This window comes from Aedes aegypti, chromosome 2 (assembly GCF_002204515.2).
Source record: "Aedes aegypti strain LVP_AGWG chromosome 2, AaegL5.0 Primary Assembly, whole genome shotgun sequence".
NCBI lineage: Eukaryota > Metazoa > Arthropoda > Insecta > Diptera > Culicidae > Aedes > Aedes aegypti.
The window spans coordinates 426,768,284-426,785,662 of NC_035108.1; the positions used below are offsets into that span (position 1 = coordinate 426,768,284).

Below are 17,379 nucleotides of genomic sequence, written 5' to 3' on the forward strand. Positions count from 1 at the left end.
GTTGAAATGACTTTCCCTTTGCCACCATTGACCAGTGGTGCCATTTACAAGAACTATTTACCTTTATTGTCTTCAACGTGTCGCTTTCTAATGCCTTTTTGCTTTCCGACGTCAGTTAAAAATGCATCAATGTTGGCGAAAAATTACTACTTTCTACTTGCGCGCGAAAAAGAGATAATAGCAGAAAGTGTTTTTACTTTATTCTTTTTGTATAAAATTCAGCTTCTGTGTGCTATTAGATTTAGGAACTTGTTTGTTTGTTTTTTTTTCTATTTACTTTTGACCCAAGCTGATTATTTCACGTCGCGGATTGCAATTCCAGCTTTTCTTGATTAGTTTTTAAAAAAGGCACACCCTGAAATATTAAACCATGAGGATTGATGAAACAATGTTAACAAGGAGAAACTAAGTAACGATTTCACAATAAGATAAAACGAAAATGGAAAAAGGGAGTTTGGTGATAAAATGAAAAGAAAACTAACAAAAAATTATAATTTTTAAATATATTTTTCTCTGAGAAAATTATATATAATTCTGAATTACAGCTGAGTTTGTTATATAAAAAAAACTTAAAAAAGAAAATATCTTACTTTCTAAGAGAAGTGGTACCTCTATTCGCTGAACAGATTTAAATATAGATTCATATTTTTGCGCTTTCACATTCATTTTGTTTAGCTACTACTTCCTAAATACAGCTTCAAATAGAGTTTTTTTTGTTTTAAATGTTCCATTCCCCTGCGATCTGCATTTGTTTGAACTCGCACGTTTTAGAGTAAGTCTATCACACATTCAATAAAATATTTTGCAAATAGTTTTAGCAATTCATATTCAACAACTTGCGTTTCCCTTAGCGACGCTACTGATTTATTCTACATATTCTAAAGTTTTTCCTTTTAAAGTTCAGGTTTTTGTTTCTTAGTTTTTCACACCAATCGCAGCATATTGAATAGCGTTATAGATTCGAACATAAATATTTGCGCCGGAAAAGAAAACTTCAAGGCAAAACCTTGACGTAAGTACAACGTGTAATAATAACATAACGTAATAAAAAATTCATTGAATTTTTCTTATTTTCTCCCACTTCATAAATTTTGATTTGATCCGTTCCAAACTGAAAACTTTAACCAATAGAGCACACGGGTTCTTTAAATAATAGAATGCACACATGTCACCAATGGTGACGCCGTTGCGCGCGCGAATTGTGCTTACAATTGAAAATTTAGCTATTTTTTTTTGTTCAAGGTTGCTCGGAAAACCTTGATTCCGTGTTAAGGGAAACATCTATCGAATAAGTAACACTACATAGGTATTTTTTTGTTTGCTGTCTATTACAAGAGTTTCATCTTAGCCAATAACGTTTATTTTCAGAGTTTTCCTTACACTGCAGCTACTTGTCTAACGATTAGAGGTATTGATTTGCTTCAACTATTTACAGTGCTTTTAAGAGATAAGTTTTTCAATCGGAAGCAATTAACCGGAAGCCAGCTGTACAGGAAGTGCGGTTGTGATTTTTAAGTACATTTCACAAATGTCACAAATCCATTTGGCGTAATCCAAAAAAATGGATGGAGATTCGGAAGATTTCAAACTGTTGATATTCAATACTGCGTTGAAGATCATTATTTTGGATTCTAGTTACGCGCGCTATTGCTTCTTCTTCTTCTTAATTCTAAATACTTGTTCGGGTTGGCGTTTTGGCGCCGAGTCCGTGTGAAATTTGTACAGTTTTGGCTCCGGATTTGATTTGGAGTTAGGATCAATTTTCTCGTGGAACGCTTTTCAGATGTCAGACTTTGCGTATGCATCACCCCTCGTTCGAATTGTCAAACTTTCAGAGGAAGTACGCAGCCATTTCTGGTTGTTTTAAATTCCTAACGGAAGTAGAAGGTTTATTCGTGATCTAAAACACGTGTTCTTGTAGAGAAGTGGATGTTATCCAAAATAATCAGGTTACTTCCATCGATCCACGTGATAATGTTCACCTTTCCAACTCAAATCGGAACCACGCGTTTATAAACAAGGTGCGCATCATTTGTACCGCAGATGCGCCAAGACCGTCTCTCAAATAGTGTTTCGGTTGGTTGAATGGTGGTCTGAACTACAACTAAAACGTGTTCTTCGTTGAACAAGGACAGTAGTTTAACATTAGTAAAAAAAAGAAACATAATATAATTACCCGTTTTTTGTTGCACTAGTATGTGTGTGTCTTGGAGAAAAACAAAACATTTTGTATGGATAACAGACGTTAATCACTTACTTAAATAACCAGTAATATTGCTGTGGAGTATGACTGTGTAATGTTGTATGTATGTGTGCGTTGCAGCCATTGTATAAATATATGTAGCTGTGAGTGTTGGTGTTGTTCTGGTAAAAATGGTAGTGTGTCTTTGTTCGCCCTGAGAGGTTCCTTGGAGAGGAGTGTTTTTATGTAACACATGACTATTATAGTATAAATAGGAGGTAGTTTATTGGTAATGAGTATTTCTAGCAACAGTAAAAACAACCACGTTGAGATTCACCACGCGATATCCGGAGCTTTTGGAAGCACGTTCGAGAATAAAACAAAACGAAGAAAATGGTGGCTCACATGTGTGTGTGGGTGTTCTCTTCTCAAGTATACTTGTTTGATATCGTATCGGTTTCAGTTGGATCGTATTTTTCGTGTTTTGCTTGCTCGGTGATAAATCGTATAGACTTGTCGGTGTTGGTATACAAGTTCTTTTGCTTTTTGCGTATACTGACGTGTTCTCTTTAAGAATTGTTGATATAGGTTCGTATAGCACTGATTCGAAACGAAGATATGAAAACAGAAATTTATGTTTCTCAGTATACATTGATTCTAAAGTCAAGTCGTATAACGGAGTTGTTCTGATAAAATTTCGTATTTTTGTGCCATGAGAGTTCTCAAATTTAGCTTACTACATTGTGCTTGAATTAAACTCTACGAATAGGAAAGATATAGCGGGATAGTGTTCGCGTATACAGAGGGTTTAAGTCTCTGCTCAGGAGATTAGTATACGTTTCATTCTTTTCTAACGTGATAAGTTGGATAGAACTGGGCGATTGGGGATGAAATCCCTTTCTTTAATTGTATAAGAATGTTTCTGATAAAAATTGTCATTTTCACTAACTATCTGGTGAGGTAGACTGACGGATTGTGTCTCAACTGTTGGTTTGTTTGTAAAATGGTATTTTAACATTACTAAGTAGTACAATGTGAAAGAACTTTTCTGTCATTAAAAGGAGTTTTAAATTAAACGTTTTCATTCTTCAATATGAGGTATTTCAAGTTACGGATTGCAGTTAAATGCTCTAACACTTGCTTTGCCCTTTTAACACTACGTATTCCTAGTAATTGGAACTTAAAACGAAAAAAATAACCTGAGGTATTTATAACATTCACGAGCTGTTTGTTGCATTCTTGCTCTCTGCGTCTGCCGTTCGCTTGGATGGACTTTTTACAGTGTCGATTCATTCGAGAGCACAATTATCATACTCACTTAATTAAGGATGGCACAGAGAATTTACTCATTCTTCCATGAAATTTGTTCGTTTCCGGTGTCAGAAGACAGAAAAATTAAGTCCTTATGGTAGGAGTAAATATACTTGTAGATACAGCTGATGTTCGACGCCTCACTGAATGGCGCGGTCGATATCAGATCTCAATTCTGCTAGAGGGTTGTAATATCGTATATCGTTGGAAGCGTATACGACGTTTCTTGTATACTAAGCTTTAGTTAGTACCGACTCCTTCGTCGTCGGAGTAATTCCGTTCGTCTCCGGAGCTGTTGCCATCGTCATTAACGTGATGCTGAGGTCCGTCCAAGCCCAGATCCATCGGTTCCGAGGAGTCGCCGCGACGGATCGAATCGCTGTTCAGTATCGAGTTGTTGTTCAGGTTGTGGTTTCCGTTGCCGGCCGCCAGGGAGAGTAGCTTCTGCTGGGCACTGAGCTGGAGGTGTCGGTCGTCGCGGTTGGAAGCCGGTTCGATCGTAACGTTCGGCGAGGATTGCAGTTTACTTAGCGGGTGGTCCGAACCTTGGCTGTTTCCGGTGAGCTTGGCGATGTCTAGCTGTGGCGGGAGGAATCCTGGTGGTAGCTGATCCAGGTTGTGTCCCATGGCCTTCAGTTGGGCATATTTGGCGGCTTGGATGGCTGCCGCTGCCTGTTCCTGGGTCATTCCTCCCATGCCTGTGGGGATTGAGAAAAAGGGACGTTAAGTAGATTGTCTTCACAGCATCAGTCATCAATAAATGACGAATGACTGGTGTAGCACGTAAAATTCCTGGTAGTCCTCGGAATTCGGCTATTACAAAAGAATCCTTCAATCGCGAGGTCAGTGAGAGGCTGCCGCCGATGGAGAGAGGAAAGAAGAGAATCTGCCTGCTGGCTCGAAAGGAAGAACCGGAGGACGGTGAAGATTTAACTACGGAAGTATTGTACGCAACGTCAGGATTTGAGGTCACCACTACGTACGTATAGCAATTCGACATTGCGTTGCCGTATGAGAAAAGGACTGCTGAAGTACAGGAAATGCTACCTTCCACCATGCAGATGAGAGCAACGTCGGATACGTGGAGTGAAGTCGACGGAACGTATAAAACCAGGCGGGTGGAAGGCAGTGCGATGTAACTCGACCTAAGCCCGAGATTAGAAAACCACGCGCTTCGACGGCGAAGTATTCACTAAAGCCCTGAGGCGCGAACGGAACACTGGACCTACACGGGTGCATGGATGTCACTAGCGTGCGATGCTTCTATGCCGAGAAAAGACCCTCCCAGAGAGAACAGTCCGCCGGTGTAGTGATGGTGCGAATCAATTGCAAATCTTCGAGCAATCTGCCTTCGGGCTAGACGAAGAATGCAACGCGCACGCACAGAAGCACAAAGAGAAGAACGCGGTGCAGCATTCAGAGAGGCAAAGTTAGCTCTCAAAAAGGAAATCAAGAGCCGAAAATGGGCATGCTTTGATAGTCTATGCCAGAGTGCCATGTCCGTGGGGTGACGCCTAATGGCCAAGATCAAAGGCGTCATAGCGCCCCAAGAGAAGTTGCCCGAATTGCTACGATCGATAATCGATGTTTTCTTCCCGCATCACCCCACAAGACCATGGTCCCAAGCGCCGTATGCAGCAGATGAATGAAAAGAAGTGGCGAGGGTGACGAACGAAGAGCTGGCAGAAGTCGTGAAATCATTCGCGTCAAATAAGGCACCGGGACCCGATGGTATCCCGAATGTTGCCCTCAAGGCAGCAGTCAATGCGGATCCGGACATGTCCAGAACCACGATGCAACGCTGCATTGATAAAGGAATCTTCCCGGATGTATGGAAGTGACAGGAATTGGTGCTACTACTTAAGGCGGATATACCACCAAGTGATCCGTCGGCGTATAGACCTATCTGTTTACTAGATACGATGAGCAAGTCGTTGGTTGATTCTCAACAGGCTATGTGGTCAACAACCGCAAGTCCGAACAACGGGCGCTTATCTCGGTAGGTGATTGCACCATAACGTCCAAGCAATCCCTTAGGCATCTTGGGGTAACGATTGATGACAAGCTCAGCTTCGCTATCCACGTTGAATATGGCTGTAAACGAGCATCTATGGCTATCGAGGATGATGTCTAACAGCTCTGCTGTAATTGCCAGCAAACGCAAGCTCCTGGCGAGCGAGGCGCTATCCATACTAAGGTATGGAATACCAATCTGGTCAAAAGCGCTTAGAACGAGCAGAAACCTAAAGCGGTAGGAGAGCACGTACAGGATCATGTGCTTAAGAGTAGCAAGCGCATACCGAACGGTATCTAAAGAGGCCGTGTGTTTCATAGCCGGGATGACGCCCCTCGGGCTCATTATCAAGAAAGACGTTCAATGCTTCAACCAAAGAGGTACCAGAGGAGTTCGCAACACGTGTAAAGAGGCAAACCTCAGAGGTAGGCAGCAGGATGGACCCATCGGCTAACACCAAAAAAACTGTTTGAAGATTTCAGCTGAACACACCGTTTTGTTTTAACCGCCAAGGATTACGACAAAGTAAAGGACTTTCCTGTCTATTGTTTAACATTCCACTAGAAGATGTTATGCGAAGAGTCTGTTGTAATAGCCGGAGTTCGACGTTTAAAAGATCCAGTCTTTTGTTCGCTTTGCCGATGCAATGGACATTGCCAGTCGTAGATTTGAAAAGATGATAGTCTTGTCGCACCGGTCTGAATCGTTAGGCCTTCACGAGCAATCGTGCTTCTATGTCGATCCTGTCACTTGTCTTTGTCGCGTAAATCATTAACAATCAATACAATACTCACCGAAAGCGCTCTCCGTAATGAATTGCAGGTACGTGTCCAAGATGGCCGATCCCGTCGGTGTGTTCGGTTGCATTTGGTTCATGCCACTACTGTTGCCACCCCCTCCGCCGCCATGCCGATCCGCCATGGACATTCCGGAGCCGTTTCCGTTGTTGCCGCCGTCGCGTCCGTCCATGCCGGGCTTGCCGCCTTCGGCCTGCCGTACGCGGGTTATCGTGGTGCTCGGATGGTTAAACGCTGAAACGTCACCGAAGGGAACTTCGAGAGATTAGATGGTGGGATTCGGATCGCAAGGGACGCTAAGAGATACTTACGGTTCGGGGACATGCCCAGCATGCTCTCGTGGAAGCGCCGTTGGCTTTCGCTGTGGCTGCTCTGCTGGGACATGGTCAGGTCTTCGGGATCGTCAAAGTCATCGCCATCGGCTCCGGATCGAAGTTCCAGCTTCATGCTGCCGTCGTTTCGTCGAGTGCCGGTTGGCGAGGCTCGTGCCCTCAACTCGGCGGGTGAAATCTTGACTCCGGCCTTGGCCAGCAGACGGGAAGCAAGCTCCGGATCGAAGGGACTAGGCATGGGCAGGACCGGTAGATCCTTGGTGGAGATTCCGCGATGCTGACGGGACATATGCGAGTGCAGCGAGTTGCGTGACTTGGCAACGGTTCCGCACAGGACGCATCGATAGCCGGGACACACGGTGTGCTTGTCTTCCAGGTGGGTGCGCAGGGTGTGGGCCGAGCGGTAGATCTTACCGCACTTTGGGCAGGGCCGGGGATCTGTGGCACGAACTCGCATTTCTAAAGAACGGCGAGAAACTGCAATCAGAGGCATGGTCGGAAAGAAAAGAGAGAGAGATGGTCGCAAATGATAAAAAACATAAATCGAAACTAAACGTAAAACGATGGTTGGCGTGAACGAAGTTGAGAAGAGAAAGAGAGAGAAGTGTTCTCGTGTTGCTAAAAGTGTTCGTGAATTGAGTGGCTCGAACGTGTAAAGTGCGCATATGTTTTGTGTGATTGTTTTCGGGTTAGTTTTAAGGGGGTTATTGTGTATTAGAAAGAAAACGGGAAATAGATAAAACTACTGTTTTGCAAATTTGCTCATTTTTATTTTCTTTCTTTTCCTCTCTTGTTCAGAAACTTGAGTTATCTCTTCTTCTCTCTTTTTAGCTTCAAATACAAAACTAAACTTTACAGTTTTTGTTTACAACTTTCTCGTTTGTTATTTGTTTTGCTGCTGTTTGTTTTATATCGGTATAATATGGCGTTTAGCATATACTGTTTGTTTGATCATTGCTGGTTTTTGGATATTAAAGCAGTTGTTTGGTTATTTGTTCGCTTGCATATTGTTTTTCCATTGCGATTTGCTTTTTATTTCTGTTTCGGTAGCTTACCGGCCGTCAAATCATTTGCAAGCTCTTTCGACCTACTGAACAGAAAACTTAACTGGACACTAACTAAGTCAATACATTTTTCGAAGCTTCTTCAATTTATGGCGAGTTTTATCTTCCTTAACTTGAAATCAATCAGTGGGGTGGGTAATTCCTAACTAAGAAGAAATCTAGAACATACTTAGAATCGTTTTCCGATATACCAAAAATTATTTACCCTATCCTAAACCTAACAGTTAGCATCAAGTGTATGTAGTTTTGTGAGCTAGCCTATAGCAAAAAGGAAATCATTTGCGAGGTGGGTAAAACCGTGGATGCCGTATCGAGACGTTTACGGTGACAGACATGACTAAGGCATCTAATAATAGCAATAACTGCCTGTGGCCGATGAAAAAACACTGTACCTACTAATCATTTGAAGCTTGAGGAGGATTGTGGGAGAAACGAGGAGGGATCTGCAATTAGTTGGGCGCGAAAATTAGCCAAGGTGTGGTGACCGAGTGATAAATAATTATGTTTACGGGACCTGCTTAGAGGAGAAACGAGACATTTTGGGGGAGACCTCGTAGGTCGCAACTCGCAAGCATTATAGAACCACTTTGGTAGTCAGTTGTTTTGCCTATTATTGTTTAGTTACCTTGCTTTTTCTCGTGTCTATTGTTTGCAGCAACTTGTCTACAGTATTTGTCTTTTTTCTGTTATTTTTCCATATAACTCTATGCACTTGGTTTATCCATATTTAAAGTGTATTTGCGTTTGCATAAATATACAGTTTATTTTGTTTCTGTTCAATATATAATCAATTACATTATAGGAACCATTTTAGAATGCTTAAAACAGAAAATTATTCAACTTTTTTTTCTAGTTCGTTTAGTTTGAAAATTGTTAAATCACTCTTAACAGATAAAAAACTTTTTACTTGCGGAAAAGAGAAGGAATCAAAATTATGATCAATAACTTATCTAAGTTAAAACAATCGCTTTCATCCGAAGTTTGTCGCTAGCTTTGAACAATTATTCAGGAATTATTTAAAGTTTCAAACTAAAACTTGTTTTTGGCTGCGTGCGTTGTCGTTTACAAACACAAACAATAATACTGATTCATAGTAGGCCTTTCCTTTGCGATGTCTACTGTCCGACTGTGTTAATTATTTTAGCGTGTATGGTGAGAATCGATCACTGACAAACCTAAGACTCTCTCATTTTATAGCTTTGGAAAATGAATACTCAATTATTAACAATCAGCTCATTTTACCAAACAAAGCACCTCTCAAACACCAAATTAACGGATTCGTGCTCTGGACCTCAATGGATACAATATGATAGCGAAATGCAAACAAAATTTGTCTCATTATGATAGAATTTCATCTGAAAAGCCATTGTCTTTTTCACACCTCTTTTATGAACTTTTGAAATCTTCTTCTTCTTCTTTTGGATCACGTCCTCATTGGGGCTGAGCCTGCTTCTCAGCTTAGAATTCAATGAGCACTTCCACAGTTATTAATTAAGAGCTTTTTTGCCATAGTTGCCATTTTCACATTCGTATATTGTGTGGCAGGTACGATGATACCGTAATTTCGGGTGAAATTGATCACTTTTCACTGTTTTTCATGTCTGTTTTTCATGATGTTGCCAATTCCAAACAACTTAATGCAGGAAAACAAGTACGACGGTGAGCTTCATTGGTTTATATACTCAAGTTTTCATACAGTTGTGATTTTAGTGCTGAAAATCGTCTCTAAAATAAAAAATCAAGGAATTCCATTTCGGGGTGAAATTGATCACCTGTCAAAACAATTATTGTTAGTTTTGAAAACAACTTTACTTATTTAATTTGAGCCTCCTGAATCCAAATATGCTTGCCAAATTCTTAACAATGCAAAATTTATGGAAATAATAAACAATTAATTTTCAGCAATACCGCAGAAAACGCCTAAATGTAGGCAATTTCCGAAGGAATTTGATGATATCTATACAAAAATTCAATTATTACAACAAAATGAACAAATTGGTACGAATTTTGATGATAAAATTCGTTTGGGAGATATATATCAAGCATCCTTAGAAATTTTTAGGTTGACACCATGTTCAAATCCTTTTTGAAAACTATAAGTTTATTGATGTCTGCCAATACCACACAGAACACGATTATGGAATTCCCTATTATTTTCATAGAAATAAACATTCCTCAACACAAAAAGCTTCACAACATGTAATTTGACAATAGTTACGACAAACATCGTTCATTTACATAGGTTGCATTGGTTTCTGTGCTCTATAAGAGGGAAATAAAATCGTGTGACACAGTGATCAATTTCACCCTACTGATCAATTTCACCCGAATTTATGGTACTCTATGCCCAGGGAAGTCAAGGAAATTTCCATTACGTAAAGATCCTGGACCGACCGTGAATCGAACCCAGACACCTCCAGCATCGCGGCTACAAACGCGGACTCTAACCACTCGGCTAAGGAAGGCCCCGTTTCGGGATTTGAAGCATCTATAAAAATGATCTTCATTTCCCACTGAATTTTCCGAAACCTTCTTCTGTCTTCCTTTGGTCTACGTCTTTTTCATTAGAAAGTAATTTAAATGAACTTTTTTTTTATCTTGAAGCATTGCTTCTATCTTTGCAAAACCTAACGTAAATGTTCATTAGACAAAAGATCTGTTAGACAGAAAGATAATAAGAAAGACGCCGTGCACGAGCTACGCTCGAAGAATAATGGTGCAGGAGTGGGTGGTTAGACTGAAATATTACGACTCATACAAAATTTTGAACGTTTTCATACAAAAAGTGTAACAGAGGGGGGTAGGAAGGAGGTGGTCCAAATTTTCAATTTTTTTGGTCCAAATTTTTCAATTTTACATTATAAATGTAGGCTGCCAAAAAGATAATCGATTATTTTTCGATAGGTCCTTTCGAAAAGTTTGTCGTGAATTGAAAAGCTGATTTCTATGGGTGCTCAAAACATCTTTTTTTTTGTCTAATTGTTTCACACCTAGTAAATATGTTTAATTAGAAGCTATTTTATCTACAGTCAACGCTCTATAACTCGATATTGAAGGGACTATTGAGCTAGGGTGGTATTAAGTTACAGAACACAAAACCAGTGCAACTGTGATCAAAAAGACCACCGAAAACCTACTTTTACTATGGTCCTCTAACTTGATATCGAGAAACGCAAAATCGAGTAAGAGAGAGTTGATTGTATATTATACATCACGAAAGGCATCATTATCACTATACTTCATAATAGTGATGGGAAGAGAATGAGAAAGCAGGTAATCTGTCATTGTTCAATAAGTCCTTCTAGGGATGCCAAAAACGTCTGTATTACAAACAAAATCGAAAAAAAAATGTGAACCAGTTTCTTGGTATGAAATACAGTACTTTACATGCACGTTACAATGAAGTTCGATTTTTCTCATTAAGATTAATTGATTTGACGCCTGGTTTGAGTTCTTTTGAAATGATCGATTATCAACTTTATCGAATAACAAACAAAAGCTTGATTAGGGCAGCTCCGTCTGTACAACTATGAAAAAAAAAACGATTTGCTTGGACTCAAGTTTTTCTTAAATTCTACTTCGATGACAACGAGTGTACCCAGTTTCTCAGTAATGCGATTTTCACACTGAAATAGTCAAATTCGACCATTTTGGCCTATCAAAGGGTACGTTTCGTCGGTGCTGTGCAATAAAAATAACTCACATAAAAAATGGAAAGCTTTTACGCTAACTAATTTTGTATCCTACTTTTGGACAGTGGGCCCATTGTCCGACCACACGCTAGTAATTTACGCTAAAATACGAGACTAGAAATAAGAAGGAAAATGAATTCATCAAATCACACACAACTTCCGACTGTTTTGAACAACTGCTTGCGTCGAAAAGGGACCTGAGACTCCACGGTGGGGAAGTTTCTTCCCCGTTCCGGGCGTCAACGTTGGGGCGGCCGACCCTTTCTATAATTTTTGCTTTTTTTCTTCATTTTTCAATAGTTAGGAACTTTAGTATACGCCGCGTGCGATTCCACGCGGTACAGTAAACGCATCTAGTGGAGACAAATGCACAGTGAGGAATGTTTCCGGTTTTGGTTTGATAAAGCTTCGCTACCGAGTTAGGAATTAGCTGTCTACATTACGTCCACAACCGGCGAAGGAGCCGGCGGGGTTCAAGGAATCCCGGTGAAGGGACCGCCGGACGAGCGCATGGCCTTCATCTTAGCCCACTGGCTGGTGTGCTTCAGGCGCATGTGGTTCCGTACGGAGTTTGGATGAGCAAACCGGCGGCCACACTGGATGACCGGACAGACCGGGCTGTCACGTGGGTAGTGCCGGTCCAGGTGCTGCCTAAAGACACGTGGTTCTAGGGGAACTTCACACAGTGGACAGGGCAGGAGATAGACCTGTCCGGTGTTGCTGTTGTTGTTGTACGCGAATAGGTTAGTTCGGTCGTTCTGTTGTTGGGATTGTTTCTGCGGCTTTGCGCCATCGTGCGAGAAACTATTGTTTACTGAGCTACTATTTACAGTGTTGCCAGTGCCCGTTCGGTTAAGGCTACTCATAGTGGACATAAACGGGGAAGTTGTAGAGTTGGAGGATTGGTTAGCGCAGTTTTGAGGAGTAGATGTCGGAGGCGTTGTGGCTGCGGCTGCGGTCGTCGATAGTAGGAAACCGGCCAGCTGTTGTTGGTGTCGTTGGATGTGAGCTTGCAGTCGAGCCTTCTCGTTCATGATGTGCTGCTTGAGTGCAAGATCCCGTGAGCCGGACTTGTGGGCGGCGAAGAAATCATTCTGATCACTGCCGTCTCCCAAGGCGTTTGGATTACCGCTGGCAGCCGCTGCCGCAGCCGCCAATACTCCGGCCGCAGCCAACTGTTTGTGGTAATCGCTATCCATGGTAGCGTTGGACATGGCGTCGTCCTTCATATCTTCGTCTTCCATTACATCCTCATCTTCCTCGTCTTCGTCGAAACGACTGTCATTATCGTCCGGCTCGTATTTCGTTCCGTCTTGGCCACGTGGACCACCACCCATTCCACCGTCGATTGAGGCACTTGGACAACTGCGTTGTTGCTGTTGTTGTGGTTGTTGATGTTGCACTTGATGTTGGCGATGTCGTCGCTGCTGCTGTTCGACTTCCTCTTCCTCGTCGTCGACCATGGCTTCCTCTTTAATCAGTGTATCACAATGTTGGCGTGCATCTGCAATCGTGATTTAGGGATTGCAGTGTTAGATGATTTCTGATCGCCCAAAAGTCCGACCCTGATCTGTATTGGTTAATTATTTTTATAAGTGTATTGTTTTTCGCTTCGATCAAGCGGAACTGATTTTGCGGAAAATTTTTGGAATTCTAACGCTTTACCTAATTGTTATTTTTTCCGGGGTTTACAATTAATGCATCAGTTCTCACTTCTAGCTCTGAAAATGTGTAAATTTTGACAGATATTTTTTTGCGTGCGTATAACCAATTAGTTCGTTTGGATAATTGTAATAATGTTCGTATTGTTATTTGATTTCATTCATCCATTTATAAAAATCATTACACATCGATAGAGATCACGGTCGTGTTTGATTATTAATATTTATATGTGTACTTAAAAGGCTAGGAAATGCTTCGGTAGAACAAAACAAAAACACAAATGACACAAACAAAAACGGTAACTTATGAGAGACAATAATGCTTAGCAACATATATGAAACGAAAAAAGAGAAAGAGAAGAAGAAAAACTTATCGAAGAGACCGGTAATAAACAATAGGGATCGCGCGAACAAAGGAAGCTGTGCATTCCGATCGTTTGGTGGTGCATTGTAATAGAACAAAATTGTTTCGTACAACTTAATGGTAAGGTTAGGTTTAGGAAATTAAAAGAAAATAGAGAAACGCAATCAATTTTTCATAGTATAGCTTTGCTCCGTCGTACCAATTGGTTTTCTACGTCTACATCTGGTGGTTAGGGATTAAATTTAGTTTTGCATTTGAGTTGCGAAGCCCATTTTGTTTTTTTGTTATGCTTTCTTCGATGGTTTTTCTTCCGAATTGGGGTTGGTTGGAATTCGATTGGCCGGGTGATTGTTTTTTTTTTGTTTCTGGATGGTTACAGCTGATTTTTGATTGTTTTATGGATTTTTATCGATTGTTTGATGGTGAACATCAGACTAAATTTTGACGGGATGTGAATGTGGATTTAGTGAGTGAAAATAAAAACGAAATGGAAACAAAACAAAAATGAAGCTACTAAAAATAATACGAAAATGAACTGATTCATAGACTAGGTAAATATTAATAATTATTTGCTTTGAACAATCAGAAATCATTAACACTGACGGTTAAAAGGTAGAGAGTGTGGTTAATTATTATGTCATTTTATGCTCGGGCTGACGAATTCGGCATTTTTCCGCGATCTGTCGCCGTCTGTCGCTAGGTTTGAAATACATAAAAATAACTGGAAATTATGAGATTCTAACAAACGGGCAATCATATGAAAACTAGGAAATCAAACTTCAACCTTCATTCTTCATTACCAGGAATAATAGGAACGCACAAAATGCAATTTATTCTATTCTAAGGCAGAACAAACAGGAAATAAGCCACTGGGAGCGAGGCACGGTGGGAAGAGGCTAAACATGGCTAATATAATGTAATTAAAACGAAAAATCGATTTCACCCGTTCACTGATAATGTCACTCGGTGTGCGGTGTTGATGACGTTACTAGCCGCTGACACCATCACGTGTGTCGTTTAGGGTTTGAAATTTTGATTTGAATAACCATCGGATCGGAGTGCGGTAATTAGGTGGTAATAGTCTACAATGTATCTCTGTTGAAATGGGCGAAATTGTGGGGTATGCAAAAAAAAAAGATTCAAGTCCAATATTAGAAAATAGCTCAAGAGCTCTTGAAACTTTTACAAGAACGATGTTTTTGAGCTTCAACAACTAAAGGTTACGGAAGTGTCGATAGGTCGTTTTCAATTGTTGTATTAATTATTTAGAAGGCAGTGCAAACTTTATTGCCACCAAATTTTTTGCAATTCATTTGATTTTTTTTTACTCAAGCGTTTCAAAAGCCTGAACAACCCTAATTTGATCGATTTTGACGTTTACTCAGCAATCGAAATGGGACTCTTCATAAAAATCAATCCTTCAGCGCACTATTCAAATATTAGTCGCGACGCTTGGAGATTGAGAAAAAATATATTTAAAAAAATGTTTGTCCTTATTTCTGTCGGATCCATTATATTAGCATAAATCACGTTAGCTCAAACTTGTACAGATGAGCAAAATGCTAGTCTATGTTTGTGTTTATAGCTGATATTTTTTATTGGATTACGACCGGATTATGAACATCTATTCTATGAGAGCAGTATAATCAAAACTCGTTCCTAATTTCAAACAACCGCCTATCATGGCGTAAGTGCATCACCCGATGCACTTTCGCTTCCCGCCGTGGCCTGTCAAACGAACTGTCAATTACAACCGCGAGGTGTCGCGATTGCAATCGCGACTTTAGGCCTGCTTCGTTCAACGCTGGTGGCCGTTGTTGGTGACCACTAACCAAACCCCACGCGAATCAATTAATGAAATCACTCGGAAGATGGCGCGCTGCGGTCGCTCCTCCATCGTCGATGTTTAATTTTCCTCTATTGAAATTTCCCGACCATCATCATCGTCGTCGCGAAAAAGGGTTTCGGCGATTTCCGATCGCGTGTTCGATGGTGGATTGTGTTTGCCAACAGCATCATCACTGCTGTGTGGCTTGATCCTTTTTCGGGAACACGCAACGCCTCAAGGGAAGAGGAACCTCTAAGTGCCACGAGAAATTTTTAATTGAATTTCCTGCTTTTTGCGCGAGTTCCAACCTCGACATGGGACCAGGGGGAAAGGAAGTTCTTGTGACGTGGGAAATAATTGATATTTTTTACCGCCGTCGTCACCACCGACGAAAAGATTGAACACAAAAGTTAACCTTTTCCTTTTGTTTTTTTCCCAGGAAATTTAACATCAATTGCTGGAAACTTTTCGAGATCGAGAACTGTCGTCGTCGTAGAACTCCATTGGAAAATAGAAACATAAAGAGGTAAACAGGGGCCCTCGTTTCAATAATTTTTATCGCTCAGATGAGGCCATTCGGTACTTGTTTTGTTGCTGTGGGGGCCGTTATCCACTTGGGGAGGTTCATTTGCAATTAAAGAGGGGGGTTTTTAATTAGAAAATCGATTAAAAACTCTCATCAGGCAACCCTTAATGGGGCAGCAGCAGTAGTAGGCGAACCGAGCCACGTGATATACCGGGGAAATTCACAAAAGACTGTTTGCCAGGTCGTATTTTTGTGGGTTTGAAAATATCGATGATTACAAACCCAATCTGCACATAGTAATTGTGTTGTATTGTTCTTTAGGATATCTCTGTATGTCAGTGTTCCATTACAGGCGCACTGTGAGCTTCGAGGCGGCAGGATAGGAGTCGAGCGGACGATTGATTGACTCCCTAATGGGATTAGGGGGACATGGGGCAAGAAGGACACCCGGGGCAAGAGTGCCACCTCTAATTTCACGTAGTTCAAATCAATTTGTTGATGTTTAACGCAGGATAAGTATAAATTGAGTACTAATTGAGGTTTGTGTGAATATTACATTTGAAAATATTTAGTACAAAAAATTAGAAAAATGTCTTTAAATCACCAACGCAAAATATGCGAAATATTATAAGAATGTAAGACTGGAAAACAAGGTTTGCCTCCCAATAAATACAAAACATATTGATTTTTCCGCACAGTATAGATGATTTTCAATTGTTTAATATAGCTGTGAGGAATTTTTTTCGAAAAAGTCCTTTTGACATTAAATTTTACATACATAATAACAGTATGTCTTATGGGGCAAGAGGGACACCGCAATTTTCTCATATAAAATCAAATGAACTTTTATTTTTTTTTGTTTAATATTGCATTCAATCAATGTTTCCTACTAAATAAAATCAAAATAAACCATCTTGGACATTCAAAATGGTTTCTGAAAATTTTTACTATTATTGTTACAGTCAAATAAGATGAAAACTAAATAAATTTCGTAAAATTACTTTTTAACTATAAGTCAACTTTTATCCCTCAGTTTTTATCTTTACTTACTCTACAATTTATCCTTTAGGCGGGGAAATAATAATATACAAAATTTGTGGCATTTTGCTCTGGTGGTCTTCTTGCCCCATACGAGTGGCACTCTTGCCCCGTGCCTCGTTTAAAAACCTCATAAGAAGGGACATTTTCAAAAATCTCAAATCATCATGTGTTTCTTATATTTTTGAAATCTATCGATAACATCATTTAGAACAAGAGGTGAGCTTGCCCCTACACTGGAATAATCTTCAAAAATTGTGCTAATCAACCATGATTTGAACCTATGTATCTTAAGGTGTCCTTCTTGCCCCCAGCCCCCCTACACTCGCCAATGAGTGGCACTGGCGGCGCTTCGGCGGAGAAGGACGGTACTAAATTTAAATTCAGGTTAGTTGCCAGTTTTCTCCCTCCCCTCCATTCTTCTCATCGAGACGACCCAGATTTTCCGGACTTGAAAGTAGGTTTCGCCGGATATTCACCCCACCTTAATACTGTACAGCGTGTTGCCTATCTTTAAGCTCATTTCTCTTGTACACCTTCCATTACGCTGTCGTTTCCCTTCCTTGCCAA

General features: G+C 40.5%; 1 protein-coding gene across 14 annotated transcripts in view; it reads right to left on the reverse strand.

Annotated features, from left to right (window-relative positions):
• Positions 1 to 626: 626 nt before the first annotated feature.
• Positions 627 to 17,379, reverse strand: part of LOC5573206 (protein abrupt) — a 216,402-nt gene continuing 199,649 nt past the window's right edge. For 11 of the 14 annotated variants that reach the window (XM_021847602.1, XM_021847597.1, XM_021847598.1 and 8 more), the window contains 3 exons: positions 6,616 to 7,113; positions 6,302 to 6,559; positions 627 to 4,191 (listed from right to left, as the gene is read on the reverse strand). In XM_021847602.1, coding sequence (XP_021703294.1) covers positions 3,734 to 4,191; positions 6,302 to 6,559; positions 6,616 to 7,113 — 1,214 coding nt within the window. In that variant the 3' untranslated portion in view covers positions 627 to 3,733. Of the gene's footprint in view, positions 4,192 to 6,301; positions 6,560 to 6,615; positions 7,114 to 10,272; positions 12,897 to 17,379 lie in introns of those variants that run through there. The other 3 variants (XM_021847605.1, XM_021847606.1, XM_021847609.1) reach the window with 3 other exon arrangements.